At 34.5% G+C, this 23,957-nt stretch overlaps 3 protein-coding genes across 3 annotated transcripts; 2 read left to right on the top strand and 1 right to left on the bottom strand.

Annotated features, from left to right (window-relative positions):
* Positions 1–1,157: 1,157 nt before the first annotated feature.
* On the top strand, positions 1,158–3,061 carry scpp9 (secretory calcium-binding phosphoprotein 9). The gene is made up of 7 exons (XM_082164943.1): positions 1,158–1,223; positions 1,309–1,428; positions 1,515–1,583; positions 1,668–1,739; positions 2,604–2,651; positions 2,729–2,794; positions 2,881–3,061. The coding sequence occupies exons 1-6, from the start codon at positions 1,176–1,178 to the stop codon at positions 2,783–2,785; spliced, it is 414 nt and encodes a 137-aa protein (XP_082021069.1). The 5' UTR covers positions 1,158–1,175; the 3' UTR covers positions 2,786–2,794; positions 2,881–3,061.
* Positions 3,062–6,457: 3,396 nt separating this feature from the next.
* Positions 6,458–9,197, top strand: LOC309495257 (uncharacterized protein). Its single transcript, XM_082164933.1, has 9 exons — positions 6,458–6,488; positions 6,610–6,678; positions 6,765–6,809; positions 7,623–7,682; positions 7,841–8,038; positions 8,164–8,316; positions 8,752–8,832; positions 8,958–9,016; positions 9,106–9,197. The coding sequence occupies exons 1-8, from the start codon at positions 6,483–6,485 to the stop codon at positions 8,988–8,990; spliced, it is 645 nt and encodes a 214-aa protein (XP_082021059.1). The 5' UTR covers positions 6,458–6,482; the 3' UTR covers positions 8,991–9,016; positions 9,106–9,197.
* A 1,684-nt stretch (positions 9,198–10,881) lies between these two features.
* LOC309495526 (uncharacterized protein) lies at positions 10,882–20,249 on the bottom strand (the record flags this gene model as incomplete). The annotated part of the gene is made up of 9 exons (XM_082165307.1): positions 10,882–10,914; positions 11,032–11,049; positions 11,989–12,015; positions 12,134–12,160; positions 12,283–12,303; positions 12,395–12,424; positions 17,975–18,055; positions 18,319–18,444; positions 20,205–20,249. 9 exons carry the CDS (start codon positions 20,247–20,249, stop codon positions 10,882–10,884), a joined length of 408 nt encoding a protein of 135 aa, XP_082021433.1.
* Positions 20,250–23,957: the final 3,708 nt, after the last annotated feature.

The following is a 23,957-nucleotide window of genomic DNA, read 5'->3' as shown; positions in this document are numbered from 1 at the left end:
GATTCTGCAAAGTAACAAAAAAATGAGATATGAACATGTCATAAATTATATGTTTGACATGTTTTTGCATAACTAATGTAATTAACCTATAGATTACAGCTACCTATGGATTTACAGCACTTATACATAAATAAGCGAAAATCCCCAGCTAAAACCAGGGTTTTTTTATATTTTTTTTATATTTATAAATACTGTATGTAAGTAGACATTGTTTTAAACCATCAGGTCAAATTACAGGCTTTCAGTTAAGGCTGCTTTTGTGGTCTCATGGTCTATAGGGCTGGCATTTGTTGACTACATGACAATGCGAATGATCTAAGACCTAAGACATTCAGACCAGGAGCAATGAGATTATAACACAAACAGTGTTTTCATATAGGTCAAGAGAAAAACTACAGCTGAGACCACATTTTTGTTTTCATCTGTCTGTGCAGGTTACAGTGAATGTGATGTCATGTGACGTATGCACTGATGTACATCTGTGAACGTTTAGTCCAAAATCCTTAAAAACTCAAATGACCACAAATTCTTCCAGAATCCTGGTGGTGAACTTAAAAATATATGAATAACAAAACCATAACTAATGCTTCCCAATACCCCACTGATAAACAAAGCTGGATTAGTGTTGAACTCTAATTGGTTGAACTAGACCATCCAGCTCAATAAAAGACTGGAGATCTACTGTACTGTACTGTACATGACAGAGCAAATCACTGCTGGAGTGACATACAGGTGGGTGCCAGCAACATTTTTGCTATTAAAAGATGATTTAAATATCAAATTCAGACTGTGTCATTTTAAAATGTGCTGTTTGATGATATTTTTCAGATTGTAAGATGAAGAACTTTGTTGTCATCTTTATGGTACTGGCCATAATGGCTGATGTGAGTACATTGATTCACTCTAATCCATTTAATCATGTTCTTTTCTTTTGGTAATTCATGACTGATCAATACATGCTTTAATCACTCCGATACTTTCTTCTCTTCTAGATCACCTCAGCCAAGGTAAGATCATTCATATCATCAGGATCATCTTGTGTTAAGTTTGTTAATATTGACGCTTTAAGCTGCACTTATTTTTAGAAGCTGCGTCTGATCAACGGTCTGAATGGTGGTCTGGTTACCGGTGGGAATGGAGTTAACCCTCAACTGGTGGGTGGTCTGAATCCACCCATGTTTTCTGGTGGTGCTGCTGTTATAGGACAGCCTCCGTTTACACAAGTAGGGACTGATGATTTACCACTTAAGTGCGTTATATCCCACTGGGATAATGTTCTAGGTGATTAAACTCTTTCATGTCTGACAGTTTCTGCCTGGAGCCGCTCTTTCTCCGTATGTGCTTCAGCAGCCACCTGTGGCCGCAGTTCCCTACGCTCCACCCAACATGGGACCTCAGTTGGCTTATCCTTTCGCTCCCTCTAACGGGGTATTCATTCATGTTCATTCACAACGTTTATGTGTAACAATATACATCTATTTCCAATCTAATCTGAACCATGTTCTGATAAACAGGGGCTGCCGTATTACATTGGTGGGCCCCAGAATCAACCAGGGTTATTCCCTCCTCAGCAGCAAGTTGCGGTAAACAAATCTTCTAGTTGCTAGTACTACGCTAATGCAAAAAAGTCAAAGCATGGACTACAAATTATGTTTCTGGAACTTTAGGCTGGACAAGGCCCTATTGGAAACAATCAAGCTGCAGGCCTAATACCACCAGGTTCACTGACTAGATTTAAGGTAAGTTTTATCATGCAATTTCATAGCGTCAACCCTTCGTCCATCATCAAGTATTTCCACAGATTTTAATCCTGAGAAGGAATGATTGCTTTTTTTTATTTTTTATTTTATAAAACATACAGGAGAAAAAAAATCTTCTTTCTCAAAACCCTTGTTTTTTCAGGCACTGGTGGTCAATTTTGTAATTTTTTATAATTTCTCTTAGACTTGTGGAAAGAAAACAACCAAAATGCATATTTATTTGTTTTATTACACTTTATCTGTTTGTATCTGCTGATTTCAATTACAGTGCATATCTTTAAAGGCTGTTTTAACAAAATTAGGTTTTTTTTCTCATGCACGATAAGCTAGAGATCTCCTCTTCAGGGGCACTTACACCAAACTTTACAGTTTTATTCCTATAATATATTCTGAAGGTATTTTATAGTTTACACGTAATTTACCTGATATATATTCAACATTTTACTCCTAAAAACATTTTTTTATTATATAATTTGTATTTGTTGACAGTAGTTTCTGATTTATGGAGTGATAAAAAGCGATATCCAAAATATCCAAATCTTTAACTTTAATATAGCAAAATGAAACATGAATTTTGAATCTGGCTTTTTCCAATATTCAGATTTCCGTGCTGTGCATTTATGCAAATTAGTGCATATTTATTTAGATAATGGATCATTTGCATATTTGAACAACATTTCAATAGATTTTTTTTTTTTCAAGTCAAATCATTTCTGTTCTTTAAGTTCTTGGTACAAAGTGTACCTGTAACTCGATTGTTTAGCAGTGTTTTTGCAGCATTCAAAAGGCAGAATTATTGTCATCCACCGTTCTAACTGTTAAATCATTCTTCATTTTCCTCAGCGCTCCTTCCTCAGAAGGACCACAAGACCACCGGTCTCAATCACCCAGGTATGTAGAAAAATCTGAAATCGAATGGGTTGTGTTGTACATTCTAATATAATTCTGACTTTGTCGTCTGCATACAGATCCCAGCTCAGGTCAGCCCAACTGTGTCTGGAAATTTGAGTGAAAGACGTGTTTGAATCGCTGAGGTGTGTTTTACATGCTTTGTTAGACATATATTTTAATGCACATTAATCATTACCTTTGCTGAGAATCTGTTTGTTTCTTTTCACAGATACTTTCAAGATATCTCTTCTTTTCTACATTGTCATTTTCTATTCACAATACATAATCATTGCTGATAAGTAAAATGTATTCCTTATGCACTTTCTAATTGTCTAACCCTTTGCTTTTTACTGACAAATCATCAGCATGTGTAATAAATGTTTATACCGAATACTAAATAAAAGTCACTAGTTTGTTGCAACTGTGAATATTTTCTCTTTCGATTTTACACTCTATTGTGTTATATTGCCATCTACTGTTTTCCTGAAGTCATTGTGAACATTTTTAAAGGGAAAAAATAACATCATAAGGTTAATACTATCATGATGATTATGATCACCATCATCACTGTTTAAAAAAAAGAAGAAGAAAAAAAAAGAAGATTATATCCAATTGTCTTTGTTTTTTTGCATTCTCAGTCACTAAATTGTCTCAGTCCCTCACAATGCAACCAGCTCTCCATTAAGGATGTGTATTCTTTCTCTGACGAAACTCATTTCTGATGTTGGCACTGACTAGACTAAAGAAAACCATAACAACTATTATGGTTCAGACTAAAAGCATGCCGAAACTGGGGTTGTTTCAGAAAAGATTGTATTACCACAAAATAGCATCAGGACTGAAAAAGACGCAACTCTTCAAATGTTATACAGACATAATAAAGACAGTAAACTGCTTAGATTTGATCATACATTTTGGGGTCAGTAAGATTTTTTTTTGCGTTTTTATTTATGCAACAATCAACAACTTACAGTACACAATCACATATATATTCCACACAACTGATGACACTAGACATTTACAAACAGAGAGATTAAAGATAAAAAAAATTTTTTTAAAAACATGAATCGCCGTAAACAATACACAAAGGGGTCAGTAAGATTTTGTTTGGTTATACTTTGATTTGGCATGGATGCATGAAATTGATCAAAAAAGACAGTGAAGACTTTTAAAATAAATTCTGTTCTTTTGAACTTTCTATTCATAAAATAAAAAATTTAAATACACTGTAAAAAAAATTACATTCCCAAGTGAAAAATTTCAAGTGACCGATAACATCTACATTTTTCAATTAGTCAGACGTATTATTTCTCATTGAGCCAATGTTAACAGACTATTGCAACAAGAATTTCACTTGGGCCAATTGAAAAATGTAGATGTTCACTTGAAATTTTTGATTTGGGAGGGTTGGACTTTTTTTACAGTGTAAGAATAAGAACTTAATAAGAAGAACTTATGCAGTGTTGGGTGTTAATAAGCACACTGAGAAAATAAAAAGGTACAAAAGCTGTCACTGGGACGGTAACCTTTAAAAGGTACTAATATTTTGGTCTTTTGGTACCGATATGTACCTTTGAGGTACTTATAATATGCACACTTTAGGTACAGAGGTGTACCTTTTGAAAGGGTACCGCCCCAGTGACAGCTTTTTGTACCTTTTTCCTGAGAGTGTAACGCAAGTTACTTTGTTTTCACATTTATTGACTGGGAGCTCTCCCGTCCCCATGTTGGGAGAACTCGTGAGTAGGGTGCAGAGGCGTTGTGTCTGCTGGGTGAAGTGCCACATGTTCCTGGTTCAACATTTTTGTTGATCCTGGAACAACTTTCCAATCAACCAATCAGATTTGAGGGACAAGTTTACAGTTTATGTCAAGTTTAGGCTAGAACCAGGGTTAGGTGCTTCTTATTCACCTATCATCTCCCTCTGATTTTAGGGAAAAGTTATGGGTAGGGTTAGGTTTAGGGGTAGGGATAGGGTAAGGACAACATTTTGGGACAGGAATGTTATTCCAGGATCAACAAAATATGTTGATCCAGGAACATGTCTTACTTAGCAAAATCACAGTGACTGTGTAAACATGATGGTTATTGTAGTTTTCGAATAAGTGTGAACAGGTATTTACTCATCTTACTTGCTCAAAACAGATTCAGTATTCCTCAAAATGAATAAAAACAGTGAAATGCAAACTAAGAAATATTACACAAACCTGCAATAATTAAATATATTAAATTACACAAATATATATTTAATCTCACTTTATTAATCAATATCTTTGCTGCTGACCTTCAATGATACAATTCAACCATACCAATAAGCAAAATGACTTTAGATAGACATCACATTTTGTATAAAAAATAAAAATAAAAAAACATTTGTTTGTGTGAGCTGCGCCCTCCAGTGTCCAGGCGTGAATTTGCATTTTCTTCAGTCCCAAAGCTTTTTCATTTCACTTTAGGTGTGAAAAAGGGCCTTTACATTTGCCAAAAAATTATATATTTTTTGGGGGTTATAAAAAACAAACAAAAAGACTTTTTGCCCAGGTGAGAAAAAGTTACGCAAAAGTAACGTGACACATTACTTTCCATAAAAAGTAACTAAGTAACGCAATAAGTTATTTTTTTGTGAGTATATATATATCTATTATATTGCAATACAGTAGAGCAATTTTAAAAGTAACTTTCCTCAACACTGAATTTATATATGTACGTATGTATGTATTAATCCATTTCTGCATATTAGAATGATTTCTGAATGATCATGTGACACTGAAGACTAGAGTAATGGCCGCTGACCATTCGTCATTGCTATCACAAAAATGATTTACCTTGTAAAGTAGAAAATAGTTAGTATGAATGTTGCTGTTTTACTGTATTTGTTGATCAAATAAATACAGCCTTGGTGAGCATGAGACTTTCAAAAACATAATCGACCCCAAACTTTTGAACGATAGTGTACATTCACAGATGTCCTACCTCAGCTTTCTTATTTCATTACTCATTTAAATAGGCAAATGGTGCTTGATTACACTATCATATCTTTCAGAAGAATCTTACAGACAGTAGTGTGTGTGTGTGTGTGTGTAAAAAAGACTGTGAAATAGAGTTACATACTTAAAAATAGTGACTAGACATCAAATTCTAAAATAGAATGTAGTCTAAAATAGATACTAAATAAATAAATAAATAGTGTTTTGAGATATTTGTTGATTGTTTTATACTGCCATCTACTGGACACTTAAGGTTGCTGCATATTTTAGAAAGGAGAAAGGTCACTACACTTGTGTACATAAAAAACTATTTCTTCTGTCTGGAATACTCAGCCCCTAAAACATGTAATTATGAAGTGGAGATGACCACACTAATTGCTATAATTATTGTTTTGAAGAGAATGATTCAATCTGTTCGTCTTGTTTTTTTCTTTCTTTCCCAGTCAGACAATAATTTGTCTCCTTACCTAACAGAGCAAACAGCTCTTCATTCTGCCTGCTTATTAGTCTGTGAATCTCAGGCATCTGTCTGATCTGTTAAGCATTCAACGTTTTTAATAACATCATAATGATAGATTTCTTATTTCATCAAAACACACTTACTGTACTAACAGACATATTTACACCCAGACAATAAATTGATGAAACCAATTAGCAGTTTGCGTTTGACCATATTAGTGCTTAACCATAATGATATATGCATATATGACGTGTTATGGACAAATTGAGAAACATGACACACTGCATGTGTCACAAATACAGCAACCTGATATTATAAGAGGGCAAGAACCTCTTTAAAAGCAAACGGGGAAAAGACGATACTAGTTTGCACTTCTGCTCTGCCATGAATGTACTTTTATTTTCTCTAATATTGTGTATTTATTGACTGTATTATTAGAAGTATGTAAAATGTTATTTCCATCTCTGTTTCCATCTGTATTTGTTCATTGTCGTTGATTTTTCATCCACAGCTTACCAAGATGAAGTTTCAGGCCGTCTTTTCCATGGCTGGTCTCCTCAGCATTTGCACTTGTGCCCCTGTAAGTGTACATTTATAAATAATAAAATTAGCAAATGAATGTTTTCAGTTTGAACCTAAAGTAACAAAACGGTTTGTGTTTCACAGATCTACCAGCCACAAATTGGAATAATTGCAAGTAACAGTAATGAGGTATGTATCTTATATATTTTTTTGTCATAAATTATATATTAGATGTTACATGTTAAATTACACTACTTTTAAAAAGTTTAGAGTCAGTAAGATTTTTTGAAAGTCTCTTCTGCTCACCAAGACTGCGTTTATTTAATCAAAACAAAGCAAAAACTGTAATATTGTAAAATATTGTTGCAATGTAAAATAACTGTTTTCTATTTTTAATATATTTTAAAATGTAATGTATTCCTGTGATGGCAAAGCTAAGTTTCGATCCTTCGGAAATCATTCTAATATGCTGATTTGGTGCTCAAAAAACATTTATGTATTTATTATCAATGTTGAAAACAGTTGTGGCTGCTTAATATTTTTTGGAAACTGTGATACATTTTTTCAGTATTCAACTTCAAAAGAACAGCACTTATTTGAAATAGAAATCTTTTGTAACATCATAAAAGTCTTTACTGTCAACTAAATTTAATGAATACATTTCTGTCTTTAAATAAAATAAAAAGCTGGCTGATCCCAAACTTTTGAACAAGAGTGTGTATATTTGTTGGTTACACTTTATTTTAAGGTGATGTTGTTACAGTGTAAATGCACATGTAAGTACTGCATAACATTATTTAACTAGGCTGCATTTACTTACTATAGGGTTATGGTTAGGGTAGGGTTTGATTTAGGGTTAGTTGCTTGTAATTATGCATAATTAACTGTTATTATTACTATAGTAAGTATATGTATCATGTGTAAGTACGTTACCTTAAAATAAAGTTTTTTTTTGTTTTCTGTTATGCATGCTCACAATTGTTAATCGTTGCTTCCTTGTAGGTTTTGCGTCTCAATGGACTCACTCTGGCAAGTTTGGGTTTGGGTCTGGGTCAAGCACAGGTAATTCAGCTTTCAGTCTAAGCAAAGTATTTTTAACTAGTAGATTTGTTTTTTGGGAAACACCTGTAAGTTTATTCTAAAATATGGTGCTCGTATTACAAGGAGCTCATTTGAATCTTAACGGAATCCTCTTAGCTCTTTGCTTTCTTTCTCTTTAGGGTACTCCATTTTTCTCCCCCTACCTGATCCAGCAACAGCCCCCGCAGGTGCTGAACTTTAACCCTGGGTTTCAGGGACCCTTCTTTCCCCCTCAAATAAACCAGCTGAACCCAGCACAGATGCCTCCGTTGCAGCAGGAGCAGCCCATACCTGGCTTCGGCCCCAATAACGGCATACCAGCACAGAACCCTCCTCCGGTACTGACGGACTTCAGAGGAACATCACTCACACTAACCTTTACTGAACTTAGATGTTGATTTAACTTGTTGATTTAACTTATTATCACTGATTTTTTGGAGAGTAAGTCAAATTTTGTTTCTAGGGCTTTCCATTCTTCCTGACGAATCTATATCCTATGAGAAACACTCCTGTAAGGTTGATACCCAACCAGAACGCTGGCCCAAATATTCAAGGCCAGGCTACGATGCAACCAGTGCAACCAATGCAACCAATGCAACCAGTGCAACCAATACAGGTATTGTAAAGACTTAACATTTTCTCCTCCTTGTTAACTGATCATTTAAACAGAAGCTTACACTTTATTTTAAGGTGTCATTGTTACAGTGTAATTATATATTTAAGTACTGAGTAATATTAAGCAACTACATGTACTTACTGTAGGGTTAGGGTAGGATTAGGGTTTGGTTGAGGGTTAGTTGCATGTAATGCATAATTGACTGTTATTACTATGGTAAGTACATGTATGTAACAAGGACACATATAAAATAAAGTGTTACCAAACAGAAAAGAAGAATAAATAAATAAAGTTAATAAAGAATAAAAGAAAAGTATATTTGCTTTACAAAGAAATCACAGAAGATTACTCTATCATTACTCTAATGTAATCTCAAGGGCTATTTTTAGGTTTTCTTCTCAGACAGTCTTAAAGACAAATTTTCACATGTTTCAGAACAGGGTGAAGGCAGTAGACCCGATGGTAACGTCTGCTCCTGATTACCGTGGTGATCGGCCCGGCCCTGGAACTGCAGAGGTAATGCAAGAGTAAACTTCTTTGGTTTACATGTGCTGTTATTAAAAACATGGCTGGGCAGAATAATTCCTGTAGAATTTGTAGACACATTAGTTTGTTTATTAACCAATCCTGTCTCTTGACAGGGGCATCCTGGCTTCCCACTGTTTGAGCCATAGGCTGAGAAGACTTCATTATTAAATAGGTATTAAAAAGTATTCTAAAAAGTATAATATAATTCAATATCATACCAATTCATTTCTCAGAATGTTAATTTGTTGTTTGGTTTTCCAGATATCCCACCATGGAGATCCCTCACAGGAGACATTTTTGTTCAATTTGGAAATATCCACATGTTACCAAATAAATAAATGATTCTCAGTTTATTTTGTAATGATTTTTTCCTGTTCAAAATATTCTTTTGTACTCCTGTTAAAACTCGGTTCTTACATAACAATCAAGAATAAAATAGGTGATGCATGTGTAGAGAGCGTTGAAAACTGTTTAGATTGAGAACAAAAACAGTCTTTGGTTACACTTTATTGTAAGGTGTCCTTGTTACAGTGTAATTATACATTTAAGTAGTGAGTAATAATAATTGACTACATGTACTTACTGTTAGGATTAGGTTGTGGTTTAGGTTAGTTGCATGTAATTAAGCATAATTTATAGTAATTACTATGTGACGTGTAAAAAAATCATTGTAAAATAAAGTGTTACCCATACTTTATTAAATAAGAAAAACTCATGAGATCACAGCACTGTAAAAAAAAATTACATCCCCAAGTCAAAAATTTCTAGTGACTGATAACATCTACATTTTTCAATTAGTCTGACGTATTATTTCTCATTGAGCCAATGTTAACAGACTATACGAGAATTACACTTGGGCCAATTTCAAAATTTAGATGTGACCAGTCACTAGAAAATTTTGACTTGGAGAGGTTAGAATTTTTTTACAGTGAGGAGGAACCATTAATACATCCACGTTAAATAAAGATGACACCGGACAAAGGAACTAGGGAAACACAGGGCTTAAATACACGAGGAGCGTAATCAATGTCAAACGGAACAGGCAAGGCCGCATTAATGCACGGGCTTACCTGGGCTGAAGCCCAGGGGCCTCCTAAGTTCAGGGGCCTCCCATGTTCAGGTTCATGATGAGCTGAAAAGGTCAATTTTTTTTTTAACTTGTCAGATTTTGTCGCTGTCATTATTTTATTATATCCATGTTTGTGGTTAGTTACAGTCAAATCATATAAAACAGTGAAATCGCCCTTGAACTCCTCTGTCTTGCCTGCACTGCACTCGAGACGGTGACGGGAGCTGAGCTCCACTGAAAGGCTTCTTTCCTATTGGTTGTCGCTCGCGAAAATCGCTTCTCATTTGCATAAAGTTGAAATTTAGTTGCTGTGTGTGGTTGTTAAATAAAGTGTCTTGTGTTTATGTGCTCAGTGATATGTTAATAACAATATTAAAATTAAAAACAATATTAAAAAACTCACTGTTGTAGGTCTCGAAAGAAACTAATGCATTTTGTGATGTAGATTACCTAGATAGGCTTTTACACTTTTTTTAAAATGAGACTCTATAAATCGAGGGGATGGGGGGCCTACAAAACCTCTCAGCCCCGGGGCCTAACATTAGGTTAAGGCGGCTCTGGGAACAGGTGAGGGAACTAATTAACGACCAGGGAAATTAACTAGGGAACACAGGCAAACAGGGAAACCAAAAACACCACGATAATAGAGGAAAACAGAACACACACACGTTACAGTGTTGATGCTACAAGTTTTAATGAACAGATTCTCAAAATGATTAAAGAATAAAATCCAGAAAACTAAGAGTGAACAACCACCAAGAGACATTAATGAGCAATAAAATAATAATAATAAAAATCTATTCTATATTTCAATTCTACGCTGTATTATATAATAGCTGGATGTCCACCTGTGGAAAAAGAAAAATAAGTTATTTAAAGCCAAAATGACGTTTTTAATAAAACATTTTGTATTTATTGTAGGTACAGCAATCTGTCCTACCAATGTGATTATTGTACATGATTTTTTCCTAGTTTGTCCCATGATCACTTTCAGACTCCGCCTGGAGAATCAGAGTCAAAAGCAATGTTGTATAAATCAACAAAACGAGAATATAAAATGTATACTCAAAAAATTCTATACTAGCGATCACTCTCAACTTGAGGACCAAAATACTGACCTTCATGAATGCAGGGAGCTGCAAAGACAAGCAGGACATTCATAAAATCAAGAACAAATATATTGATACAAGAAGGAGAATGCTGTTAGCTGAAAAATTATAATGTAACTGATGTGATATTAATAAATGTTCCTGATTACTTACAAGCTGTGTAATGCCATATTCAAATGAGATTCTTTGCTGTGGGGAACAAATTTGCAATAAACTGTTATATTTAAAACAACAATCACAACAACATTTAGTCCAAGATATGGAATGTGATTAATAGACTTATTATTTGTGACTGACCGTTGCAGTTGGGTTGTAGATGAGCTTCACATAAGGCTGTTAGATAGAAAAAGTTTGATTTGGGAACTTATGCATTTAAATGTACTTTTAATCCTTTTATATATGTTATATTTATTTGCTATATTTGCATAGCCTATGTTATTAGCCATATATTAATGTTTAGTGCTTATACCTGAGGGCCATAGTGGGAGAAACCCTGACCAAACTAAAAGAACATAATGAAATTAATTATTAAACAACAAAGAAATCACATGGAACTTATTTCACAATAATAATAATAATAATAATAAAAAAATAATAGGCAAAAAAAAAAAACGTTACCCCCAGTTCCTGAGGTCTATTTACTGCATCCTGTAATTTAGTCAGAAATGGTATGCATTATTTTAACATGAAACATATACTATACTATAAATTAAATCTAATCTTTATTACCTTTTTGGGTGTCTGCATCTGCCCTCTGCCCTGGAAAGAAGAATGTTTTCGATGTGAATATCATTAATCTTAACTTATACTTTCTCATTACTTTTAGCCCATTAAAATGATATCTTTCATTATCTGTTCAATACCTCAAATTCAACAAAGCATGAAATAAAAACATATTGTAATATGTTGTTAATAGAAAATGAATGGCAGTGTGTTATCTTTTTATGTACAGTTCCAATCACTCACTTTTGGTAAGAGGAAGACGTTCTCTCCCTGGAAACAAAAGCAAAAATTTATTCTGATTGTATCTATTTTATTGCGTTTTCATATCTTGAAATACTTAACGTAAGGTTAATTGAAAATGTCAGTTTCACCAATTTTGTGGCATTACCTTCTTTAGATGGAAAGCACTAACATTCTGTTGAAGGGAAGAACATATTATTTATTTATTTATGCTTTTTGATATATTCAGAAAGTTATGTAGTTATAGCATTGCAACATTTTAAAGTACAGAACAGCAACACAAAGCATTTCACTCACCTGCACAGTGACATTGTCAGCCTATATATGTTAATCAAAGCGGATAAAAAATTATTAGATACTTCAAATGCATTTCCATTCCATGTCTGTGGGTAAATGATCATCTTCTTACCTTGAAGATTGGAATGAACTGCCTGTTGTCCTAGAACATTAATGAAAAATGAACTCATAAATCCATACACATTTGTAGCAACTCATAATGTAATAACTGCACATAATGTAATGTGTTACATTATTATTATAATAAAATGCTCATAATGTAATCATTTTTCTCAAAACATAATAAAATCTTGAGCTCATAATGTAATAATACATTTTCAATGCAATACTATTTTTTCACATAATGTAATAGGTTATTGTATGAGAAATGTATTACATTATACACACTGTGGCAACTTATAATGTAATCACAGTTCATAAGGTAATACCAGCACATAATGTTAAACAGTGTTTATAATAATTATCTTTAAATATAATAAATTTGAGCACAAAACATAATAATAGTTTTGGTAAAATAAGAAGTTGATGTAAAATAAGATATTATATTAAAGGAAAATTAGACTTATTAGGCTACTGTGATGGATTTTTTAATCATAACTATCATTTATTTTTCTTGCAGGAACAACAGTCATATGCTTTTGAATCGTAAATGTTTCCAAACCCTTTGGTCGAAAACTCGTGACTTTGAGTGTGTGAGTGTATAAATAACAAATAGGGGATTCTCTCTGAAATTTGTCTGAGATACTCCGGCCGTGATTAAAGCATATTCGAAGGCAAAAAATTAAATAAATTAAAAGTTTCCAATTTTTGAAATATAGTCATTTAAATTGTTATAAAAACTTGTTTAACACTTCAAAGAGCATACTTAATATTCAATGTACAGTTTCTCATTGTATCACTTGGTCTAGAAGCGACTACTTTATTATCTCCATCTGGTCACTCAGGTGAAGGTCTACCATTGCTAATTCTGGGCCACATTGGGGACCACTATGTTAGTCTTCATGGGCCAGTATCTCCATTCATTCAATCTATTAAGGAGGCAGAGTTGCAACGTCGGTTTTCCTTTGGCTCTGACATCAGCCCCCATTCTGTGCATGATGTTGCCTCTTCTGACCCACAGTCCTGGCCCTCATCCTGACCCTAGTCTTGTCTCAAACACTGACTGTGACCCTATTCCTGACTCATGGCTTTCATCCTGGCCATATTCCTGATTCAGATATGGACCCTGGTTGTAATCCTAGTTATGACACTATAACAATTATCCTTGTCTCAATGCTAATCTTAAGGCCATTGCACACTGAGTCCGAAATTCGCATCCGAAATTTTCGCACGTTAAAAAAAATATTCGACCTCACGTTATGTCAATCACGCTTGCACACTGTCTACGAAACTTTCGTCCGTAATAAAAAAATTCGGATCGGGTTCGATTTTCTGCGTTTTTCGCATCCACAGCCAGTATTTTGAGAGGTTTTTTGGACAATTCAGAGCCACCGTACAAGCGAACGACAAAATCCACAATGGATTGAGCAGCCAATTCGATTACTAATCATGTATTATTTGGGTATAAAATATAACCTGTATACAGCTGTTCTGTCTGCCCAGAGCTTCCGCCGGCCGTGTGTGTGTGTGCGTGTGTGTGTGTGTGTGTGTGTTTGTGTGTGTGTGTGTGTGTGTGTTCGCGCGCGTATAGACATTAGACATATAGCCTACTGCCAGTGTCTTTTCAGGATCGATTGGTTCACGGAAATTGGTGGTCTTCTTTTTGGCTCCAGTATCGCTAGCAAAGCATCAAACTGTTCCACTGACATTCTGAGGTAAATTTTGAATCGCTCGGGATAATTTCGCAACTCCTTGATAAGGAGGTGAAACTCTCCTTCCTCTCGGCGCAATCTCAGGATTGGATGGACCCAATATTTCCTCTTTCTTTTTCTCTTTTTAAGAAGAAAGAGGGCAACAAAAACAAAATCATCCTCACTGCTTGACGAATCCATTTTGTATTTTTTGCGTTTTTTCCCGCAAAGGTTTAATAAATACGCATCGGACTCAGTGTGCAAGGGTTCTGTGCGTGACGAATTTTAAGGCTGACGAACACGAAAAAACGCATACGAAAATTCGTCACGCACAGAAACCTTGCACACTGAGTCCGATGCGTATTTATTAAACCTTTGCGGGAAAAAACGCAAAAAATACAAAATGGATTCGTCAAGGGTAGCAGTGGGGATGATTTTGTTGCCCTCTTTCTTCTTAAAAAGAGAAAAAGAAAGAGGAAATATTGGGTCCACCCAATCCTGAGATTGCGCCGAGAGGAAGGAGAGTTTCACCTCCTTATTATCAAGGAGTTGCGAAATTATCCCGAGCGATTCAAAATTTACCTCAGAATGTCAGTGGAACAGTTTGATGCTTTGCTAGCGATACTGGAGCCACATATTAAAAACAAGACCACCAATTTCCGTGAACCAATCGATCCTGAACAGAGACTGGCAGTATGTCTATGGGCGCGCGCGCGCGCGCACACACACACACGGCCGGCGGAAGCGCTGGGCAGACAGAACAGCTGTATACAGGTTATATTTTATACCCAAATAATACATGATTAGTGATCGAATTGGCTGCTAAATCCATTGTGGATTTTGTCGCTCGCTTGTAACTTAGTTGTACGGTGGCTCTGAATTGTGAAAAAACCTCTCAAAATACTGGCTGTGGATGCGAAAAACGCAGAAAATCGAACCTGTTCCGATTTTTTTTATTACGGACGAAAGTTTCGTAGACAGTGTGCAAGCGTGATTGACATAACGTGAGGTCGAATTTTTTTTTTAACGTGCGAAAATTTCGGATGCGAATTTCGGACTCAGTGTGCAATGGCCTTTAGTCTTGACTCTCTGCCTGTTAGCCCATATTTGCCTCTGAACATACTGGGCATGGATCACATGCAGAGCCGGATTAACGCAAAGGCAAACTAGGCACGTGCCTAGGGCCCGATTGGCGGGATGGGGCCCAGACAGAGGGACAAAAAAAAAAAAAAAAAAAAAAAAAAAATTCAAATGTCCTATCTACAATTTATTTCAATATTTATTAATTAACTAAAAATAGTGACGATGTTTATCTTAACCATAGACTGTAACATTACTGCAGTTAAACCAATTAATGTGTCCGTTACAAAGCGGGTGCCGGCTTCTGAAAGTATGTGTAACGAACGCATCCATCAGGTGCTGCGAGGCAAAAGCCTAATAAGCACACAAAGAAGCACAGCTCATAATGCAGGTGTGTGAGTTGTCGTCATCTATTTTGGAGTGATTGCAATGTATTCTAAATATAAACTTGTACTGTAGATCAGCGTAATTTCTGGAAAAATCATTCACCGCTTTATTACGAGTTTAAAAGAGCGCGAGCGTCATTAACGTGCCCAGACGCGACGCTTTGAATTTGCGCGTAGCCTACAATGAATAAAAAAGCCAACACACTACAACATTTTTAAATGTTTCAAATAAAGGATCTCATATCTATGGGTCTATCTTCTAAATTCTGCTGATGATTAGATTATACCCTGACATTACGCCAATAATATCAGTTTATATATTTTTTTCTGCTCAGTAGCGATCGTGTCTTTCTCTTCCACTTGATTTGTGTATAGCATATTTAAGGTAGCAATGCAATATAAAAGCACTTATGCTCATCTACTGAAGTGGGATTCTGGAACTGTGAATAAATTGAATAAAACAGCAAAATAACAACAACAACAATAACATCTTCATTAAACAAAAAAGAGATTACCTTACCTAAAGTTTGATTAATATGTAGGCCTACATACAGTACCGGTAAAAGTCTGGACCCATTACTATTTTTAATGTTTTTTGAAAGAAGTTTATTATTATGCTCTACAAGCCTGCATTTATTTGATCAAAAATACAGAAAAAACAGGAATATTCAGCAAGGATGTGTTAAATATATAAAAAGTGATAGTGAAGACTTTTTTAAAACAACTTTTTAATAATCAAAAATCCTGAAAAAAAGTATCACAGGTTATAAAATAAATATTAAAGGAGAAGTTCACTTTTAAAATGAAAATTCTGTCATCATATACTCACCCTCATGTTGTTTCAAACCTGTATGAATTTCTTTCTTCTGCTGAACACAAAGGAAGATATTTAAAAGAATGTCAGTAACCAGACAGTTTTTGGGTCCCATTGACTTCCATAGTATATATTTTTTCCTACTATGGAAGTCAATGGGACCCAAAAACTGTCTGGTTACTGACATTCTTCTAAATATCTTCCTTTGTGTTCAGCAGAAGAAAGAAATTCATACAGGTTTGAAACAACATGAGGGTGAGTATATGATGACAGAATTTTCATTTTAAAAGTGAACTTCTCCTTTAAGCACCATTTCTAACATTTGATAATAAATCAGAATATTATAAAGTTTTCTGAAGGATCACGTGACACTAAATTCAGCTTTGCATCACAGAAATATAAAGTATAGTAAAATAGAAAACCATTATTTTAAATTTTATTAATATTTCACTATATTATTTTTCTGTATTTTTGATCAAATAAATCCAGGCTTGATGAGCATAAGAGACTTCTTTCAAAACATTAAAAATAGTAATGTGTCCAAACTTATGTACTGTGTAAGTAAAAATATACTGCTTTTAAAATTAAATGTTGTATAAATAAAAAGGTTAGGAATCATATTTGTTTCAAGTGTTTTTTTATTGGGGGTGGGGGGCCTCCAACATGAATTTTGCCTAGGGCCTCCTAATGTCTAGAACCGGCCCTGATCACATGAGACATGTGTTCTTTGGATGGTTTACCATAAAGGACATCTACTGGAAGAAATAAACATCACACTATTCAATGTTGCATTTCAACATTTAACATTCTTTTACTTTGAACATAAGGTTGGATTGTTATAGTGTTTGTCTGAAGATGCAGTTCTAAAAAACATTTTCTTACTTTTCTTCAGGACTCCAAGAAACGTTTGTAGCCTATATTCTTAAACCATAGATGTGGCTGCTTTAACTGCAGTGTTATTTATTTAGTGATTTTATAAGCATTGTTTTTTAAAGTTTTGAACAGATTTTTTTTAACGATTTTTTTTTTCTTTTGCTATATTAATACTGTGAGTTATTTATTTTTTACAACATTGGCTGTTGTAACACTGTTTGTCATTTAACAGTATTCTCTTACTCATCTCTAACTAAAGCCTAAGTGTCTTTGGCTTATGTATATATATAAAAAGTAATGTACCATGATAATAAACATTAACATCAATAATAATAATAGCAATAATAATAATGATTGTATGAATAATATAAATCTGGTGCATTTCGTAGGTAGTTTAAGACTTAGATTTTAAAAATATTCTGTAAGGGAAACCCAATGTTTTTATGTTTAAAAAGCCTATTAGAATTATGACAATATTTTTGGAGTTTATAATGTAATACATTTCTCATAATGTAATAATTGTTATTACATTATGAGCTCAAGATTTTATCACGTTTTGAGAAAATTATTACATTATGGACATTTTATTACAATAATAATGTAATACTTATTACATTATGTGCAGTTTCTACATTATGTGCAGTTATTACATTATGAGTTGCTACAACATTCATTAATAACTGAACGTAAAACTGTTTAATCCATGAATGAATTTGAAGAGCATATTAATATAAGCAGTATGAGCCTACCATCATGTTGGGACTCAAAGGTCTTCCAAAGAGTGGATTCATTTCATTCTCTCTACCTCCACCTACTGGAGCTTGAGTTGGCTGAAGGGTTTTTACAACATTAACAATTAATTTTTATATTTCAGTAAACTTGCTGTTTCATTCTAACTTTCAAAGTTCTATTATTCCACATTATTAAAAATATTTAATTCAATCCCATTTGCCCCAGGATGAGGGCGAATATGGCAAATATTTAAACTCTGACATATTGTTTTCATGTCTTAAAGACAGTTTTCTGCTAAATAATATATATATATTTTTTTTATATAAAATGACAATAGGACTAAATCTGCAGTCTAACTTACTTTGTAAGATGGTCTACCAGCTCTTCCATTCCTCTGTGGTTTTCCGGTTGCTCCCCATCTATGCCATTGTCCGCTCCTCTGTGTTCCCTGGGTCAAACCTGGTCTAGTCAACTCAGACTCATAACCCTACAGCAGAAGATAAAAATAATGTTTATTGTACGGCATAATGACTGCAAAACATGCAAACAATATTGAAAATGTTGCCCACCCTGCCTCCTCCATTTTGACCAGGGAATGCTGGATCTTGTCCAAATGGAGATCCATTAGATGGGTTTTGTGCCTGTTGCTCTGGTTCATTTGGATACAATGGGCCCACCAGATCTGGCTATAATTATAGAGTCAGTTGACATTTTGAAGTTAAACCTTAAATGATTATTAGAGTCATGCACAAATTTGAATCTAAATTACTACAAAAACGTACAAAAGCTGGACGTCCAAAATTCTGCTCCCATCTTGGTCTTATTGGAGTTCTGCCCACTGGTCCTCCTCCATTTACTGGCCCTGGGAAATGTCTCTCTCCATTCACTGAGTTAACTTGATCCCAGCGGTCTCTCTCACTGGGCTGAAAACAATGCAATAACTACTATACACCATAATAATATATCCACCTCATTTTGCAACTCGGAATAAGCTATTTTCTGTAAGACTTATGTTTCATTAGCCGCTATAGGGAAATAACTAGTATAGCTAACAAAGTAAACGGTAAAATCTTGCTACGTTACTGATGTGATAAAAAGGATGCTTAAATGTGTTCTGTACAAAATGATCAATTGTAAGACTGGCATCAAAGATAACTCCAAGGTTCCTCATTTTACTTTGAGTCTCCAAAACAGCGCCACCAACAGACAGAGTCAGTGGACCAGCCTTAAAAATTTAATGGCGGGAACCAATAAGCATAACTTCGGTTTTACCACTTTTCAGGCAGAGGAAATTAATTTTCATCCATGTTTTTAAAACACAGAAACACAGTTAGAAAGAAAACAGGCATCAAGGTTTTTAACTTGAATATCCTCAGCATAGAAGTGATAATGGAGGCCAAGTGATTGCAACAGATGCCCAAGTGGTGACAAATAATTATTGAAGAGTAAAGGGCTTAAAACTGAGCTCTGAGGAACACCAGTAAGTACAGAGCTAATCTCAGGCCTGTAACCACCCATATAAATGAACTGGGAACGGTCAATAAAATAGGATTTAAATCAGTTTAAAGCTGTCCCTGACACACCAACAACTCTTTCAAGGTGGGTAAGTAAAAGACTATGATCCACAGTGTTGAAAGTGGCTCTTAGATTAAGAAGGATGAGAATGGAAATTGCACCAGAAGCCATTAACAAGTCATACCTCAACCAAAGCAGTTTCAGTACTGTGAAATTTACGAAAACCTGACTGAAGGGGTTCAAAGAGGGTTACACAAATGAGAGGCAACAACACACTCAAGTATTTTTGCAAAAAATGGAAGATTTGAGATGGGACAAAATTTGTTAAAATCGTCCAGAGCAGCCTTCAGCAGCAATCTTTAATGCTGCTGGAACAACCCCAGTCTGCAATGAGTCATTATAATACTGAGGATAGCAGGGCACAAAACATCGAAGCAATGTTTAAATAAGCTTATGAGAATATAGGATCAAACAAGTAAGTGGTAGATTTCATGCTAGATACCTCCCTTTTGTGAGCCTCAGAATCAAGCTGTGAGAAAGGACTGAGAAAAATACCAGCTAACCCAGATGGTATATCAAGCAGCATAATGAGCTGTTTTGCAAGCTGTTAAAAATAACTACAATCCAGACACATTCAATTTACAAACGGCCACGCCCACTCTTACGTTAAAAATAAGGCGAATACCCAAGATAAATGTCAATGAAAATAAAACACAGAATGTTGCTACTCACCTGAGCTGCCACCACAACACATGACAATACCACTAGAAACCACATTGCTTCTGAAAAATAATAAATATGTACAATTTTCAGAATTAAATGTAATTTGACTGACTTTAATAGTATGATCTCAATGTCTCACTTAAGAGGTTACCTTCTCAACGTTTGTCCCCGTTTCCAGCTCTGTCACATTGGTCTTGCTTCTCTCTTTTTAAAGACCAGTGGTTGAGCAATTGTCACTGTTGTTGTGGCTCATTTGTTTTGACCAAGGACTTATCAATTGTTAGAGAAATTGTTAGTAAAAAAAAAACAAAAACAAAAAAACACTAATTATACAAAACTGATGTAATTTAAGGTGGTCAAAATATAACAGTAGGCCTTTTACAGTACAGTAAGCATTTTATTTCATAACCATTACAAAATTCTGGCTTCAAAGAGGTGTAAGTATTGACTCTCTTACAAGTCTTTCTCTATTGCAATATCAGGAGTGTCATGTGTAGGAGGGATTTTACTGATTGCTAAACTAATTTGTTGCCTTAAGCCCACCTAATGTTTTAGGATTGACCCGTCTAGTGCATTTAGCAACAGCAGCGAGGGTGAGGTGTTTGTTAGGAATCATCAAAACAGAGGGGTGTGTTCTATTACTGTATTTAAATCCTCAGGCATCAGAGCAACATATTATTCTTCCTAAAAATATTATTGCTGTTGCTTTGGAGCATTAGTCTTTGACAGAAACATGAAGACAGTAATCTTATTTGCATGCCTTCTTGGTCTGACCTTGGCTTTCCAGGTATGTTTCAAAAGCTATACTTTTAAAGTTATAGTTGCATGTGTAAATAATGATAATAATGATTATTATTACTGTGATTAGGCTGAAGATCACCAGCGTGTGGCTCGCTCATTATCCAGCTCGGATTCCGATGAGGTTTGTCAGAAAATGTCACTCAAATTTAATAAAGTTGAACAACAGCTATATATCAGCATGTTGTTTTATTTGCTCGTATGATTTTATCTGTCGTTATTTATCTTATCAGATTGGAGCCTTTCTGCCTCAAATGACCTTTGACCAGTTTCTTCAGCTGCTGATGGCCCTGTACTCTAGAAATGTCCCAGCTCCAGCCCCAACCCCTGCCTCGACCCCGGTGCCAACCCTTGCACCTATCACAGCACGTTAAGGCTCCTAAATTGTGACTCCTCCTTTGTTGTGAGCAGTTACAATTTTGAGTTTATATGTCTGTCTAAATAATGATTAGAAGAGCTCTTTAACCTATATTAGCCTATAGAAACAGCAAAGAAATAAAATAGTAGAAGGAGCAAATCAACCCTCTCTTTACACTCTCGAACATTAAAAATATACAGTTACATGTGAACTAAATGTCCATGTCTTCTGTATTTTGTGTGTGTGTTGTTCTCAGTGCATTTCTGCAGTTTGTTACCATTAAAACTACTTTGCTTTTATATCTTTTACTGCCTGTGTGTGGTTCAGTATTCTGGATGTTAATTCAATTACTGTTTTTGTTTTTTTTATGCTTACACACCATTTCTGAAACTGTCGCTCAGTTTCTTGAAACTCTACACAAACCACAAAACACGCACACAACATCCAAAACATCAGACATCTCTTGCAAAAGCAAACACATCATTCAAAACTATTTTTAACTCTTCCAAAAATGATTGATAGTTGTAACTCTACACACAAACATAAAATGATTAGCCACATACACACCAAACTACACACAGATGTGAAAAATGTAAAACACTACTCTCTTGTGTCTCTTGTTCAGTGTGCAGTGAGTGTATAGGAGTTTGTCATACGTACATGTATGTGCACAAATACTACAGTATGTATGCACAATTGATGAATGTTACAGTTATTGAACTGAATTGAATCAACACTGAAGTGACTTGAGCTGAATATTGACACTATTGGCTTGTTAGAGCTGCTTCTCAGGCGGTTTTGAATTTGTTACTATTGTGAAGCTGCTGTGAAACAATCTATAGTGTAGCTTGTATACATACAGTATACACACACACACTGAATATGCATACAAGCCAAGTCATAAAGTCAACTTTATTTCTAAAGCACTGTGTGTGTGTGTGTGTGTGTGTGTGTGTGTGTGTGTGTGTGTGTGTGTGTGTGTGTGTGTGTGTGTGTGTGTGTGTGTGTGTGTGTGTGTGTGTGTGTGCATGTGTGTATATATGTGTATGTACTGTATGTATGTATGTGTGTATATATGTGTATGTACTGTATGTATGTATGTAGTAAATACATACATATATGTAAATATATATACATATATATTTACACTATAAACAGAAATTCAAGGGTGTAAAAATAATCTCTTTCTCAAAACTGAGTTTTGATTTCTAAGTGATCAATTTATGTATAAATGTTTTCACACATGATCATTGGGTGTAGGTCACCAGTAAATGAGTGTGGCATTTAAATGGCAGTGTTTCCCAAATGAAATAAAAGAGCTGTTAGTTTTCATTGATGAGTGTAATGTAGAGAACTGTGTTTTTATAGTTTGCAAAAAGTTTGTTTTTCAGTTTCAAACTGAGTAAAGCGTATAATGTACAAGTTTTGCAGACTTGGTCTGAAGATTAGGTACATGGGTGAATGGTTTCATTGAGTGGGCCTCAAGTTCCACTTTAATGTGTGAGCAATTTGAAAAAACTGTAAGACATTTTTTAAAAACATAACTAGTACATTTCAAATGAATAGTAATAGAAGGAATAGTAAAATGAATGTGTATTAGAGTTTATTTTTAGCTTCAACACTAAAAGTGGTACTTGTGGCCAACTCAGTGAAAACATTCCTCTTCAGACCAAGTCTGCAAAACACATACTGTACCTCATTCAATCACTTCAAATCAAAACTCAATATTTTGAGAATAAAATAAATTTGTCACCCTTGTATTTTTGTTTATTTTGTAAAAAATGACTGAATATGCAAAAAAGTCAAGTCATCTTTATTTCTGTTTCGCTTTTTACAATACATCGTTTTTAGAAGAGTTGAATGAAGTGTTTGCTTTGCAAGAGATGTGTGACGTTATGCATGTTGTGAACGTGATTTGTGGTTTTGTGTGTAGAGTTTAGAGAAATGGAGCCATAGTTTCAGAAATTGTGTGCAAGCAATTTTAAATCTAAAATTATTAGATTTAATAAAGTCATATATTATTAAGAAGTAAGAAGAAAGGAGTAAAGAAGACAAAAGACAAATGCAATGTTATTTACTTGATTTTAATGACTGAAATAACCTGGCAACAACTGGAAAAGTCTTTGAAAGATCTTTGAATTATAATTAGCAAAACTCATGTTAGAATCTGCTGAAATGAACACGTCTTGACACACAAATAAATTATTATCATATTTTCTCCGTACTTGTCATTTGCTACCCATAAAACCACTTATCCTTATCCTCAAACCCATAGCTCAATATTCAGTACTATTTTAAAATATTAAAGACAATTTTTATAGGTAACAACAAAGTTATCCTTCATTCTAAAAATATTCTTCCCATGTTTCATCTGATATGACTGCAAAAAGATCATGATATGTCAACTCCAGACCCTCATGTAGAAATATACCAATTCCAATTGACATATGGATAACTAGAATGTCACAGACATAATAAATGTAATAATTTATAATCCAGCCCTAAGGTGTGCCTAAATCTTTTGTTTTGTTTATGTGTTGCATAAACTCAGTTTAAGTATGTTTAAAATGAATATACCATAAGAGAAGAGACAACCATGTGAATCA

Source organism: Leuciscus leuciscus (assembly GCF_965113295.1).
Source record: "Leuciscus leuciscus genome assembly, chromosome: 3".
In the NCBI taxonomy this organism is placed as follows: Eukaryota; Metazoa; Chordata; class Actinopteri; order Cypriniformes; family Leuciscidae; genus Leuciscus; species Leuciscus leuciscus.
Note: the sequence above shows the minus strand (reverse complement) of the source record. Positions and strands in the feature narration are given on the sequence as shown.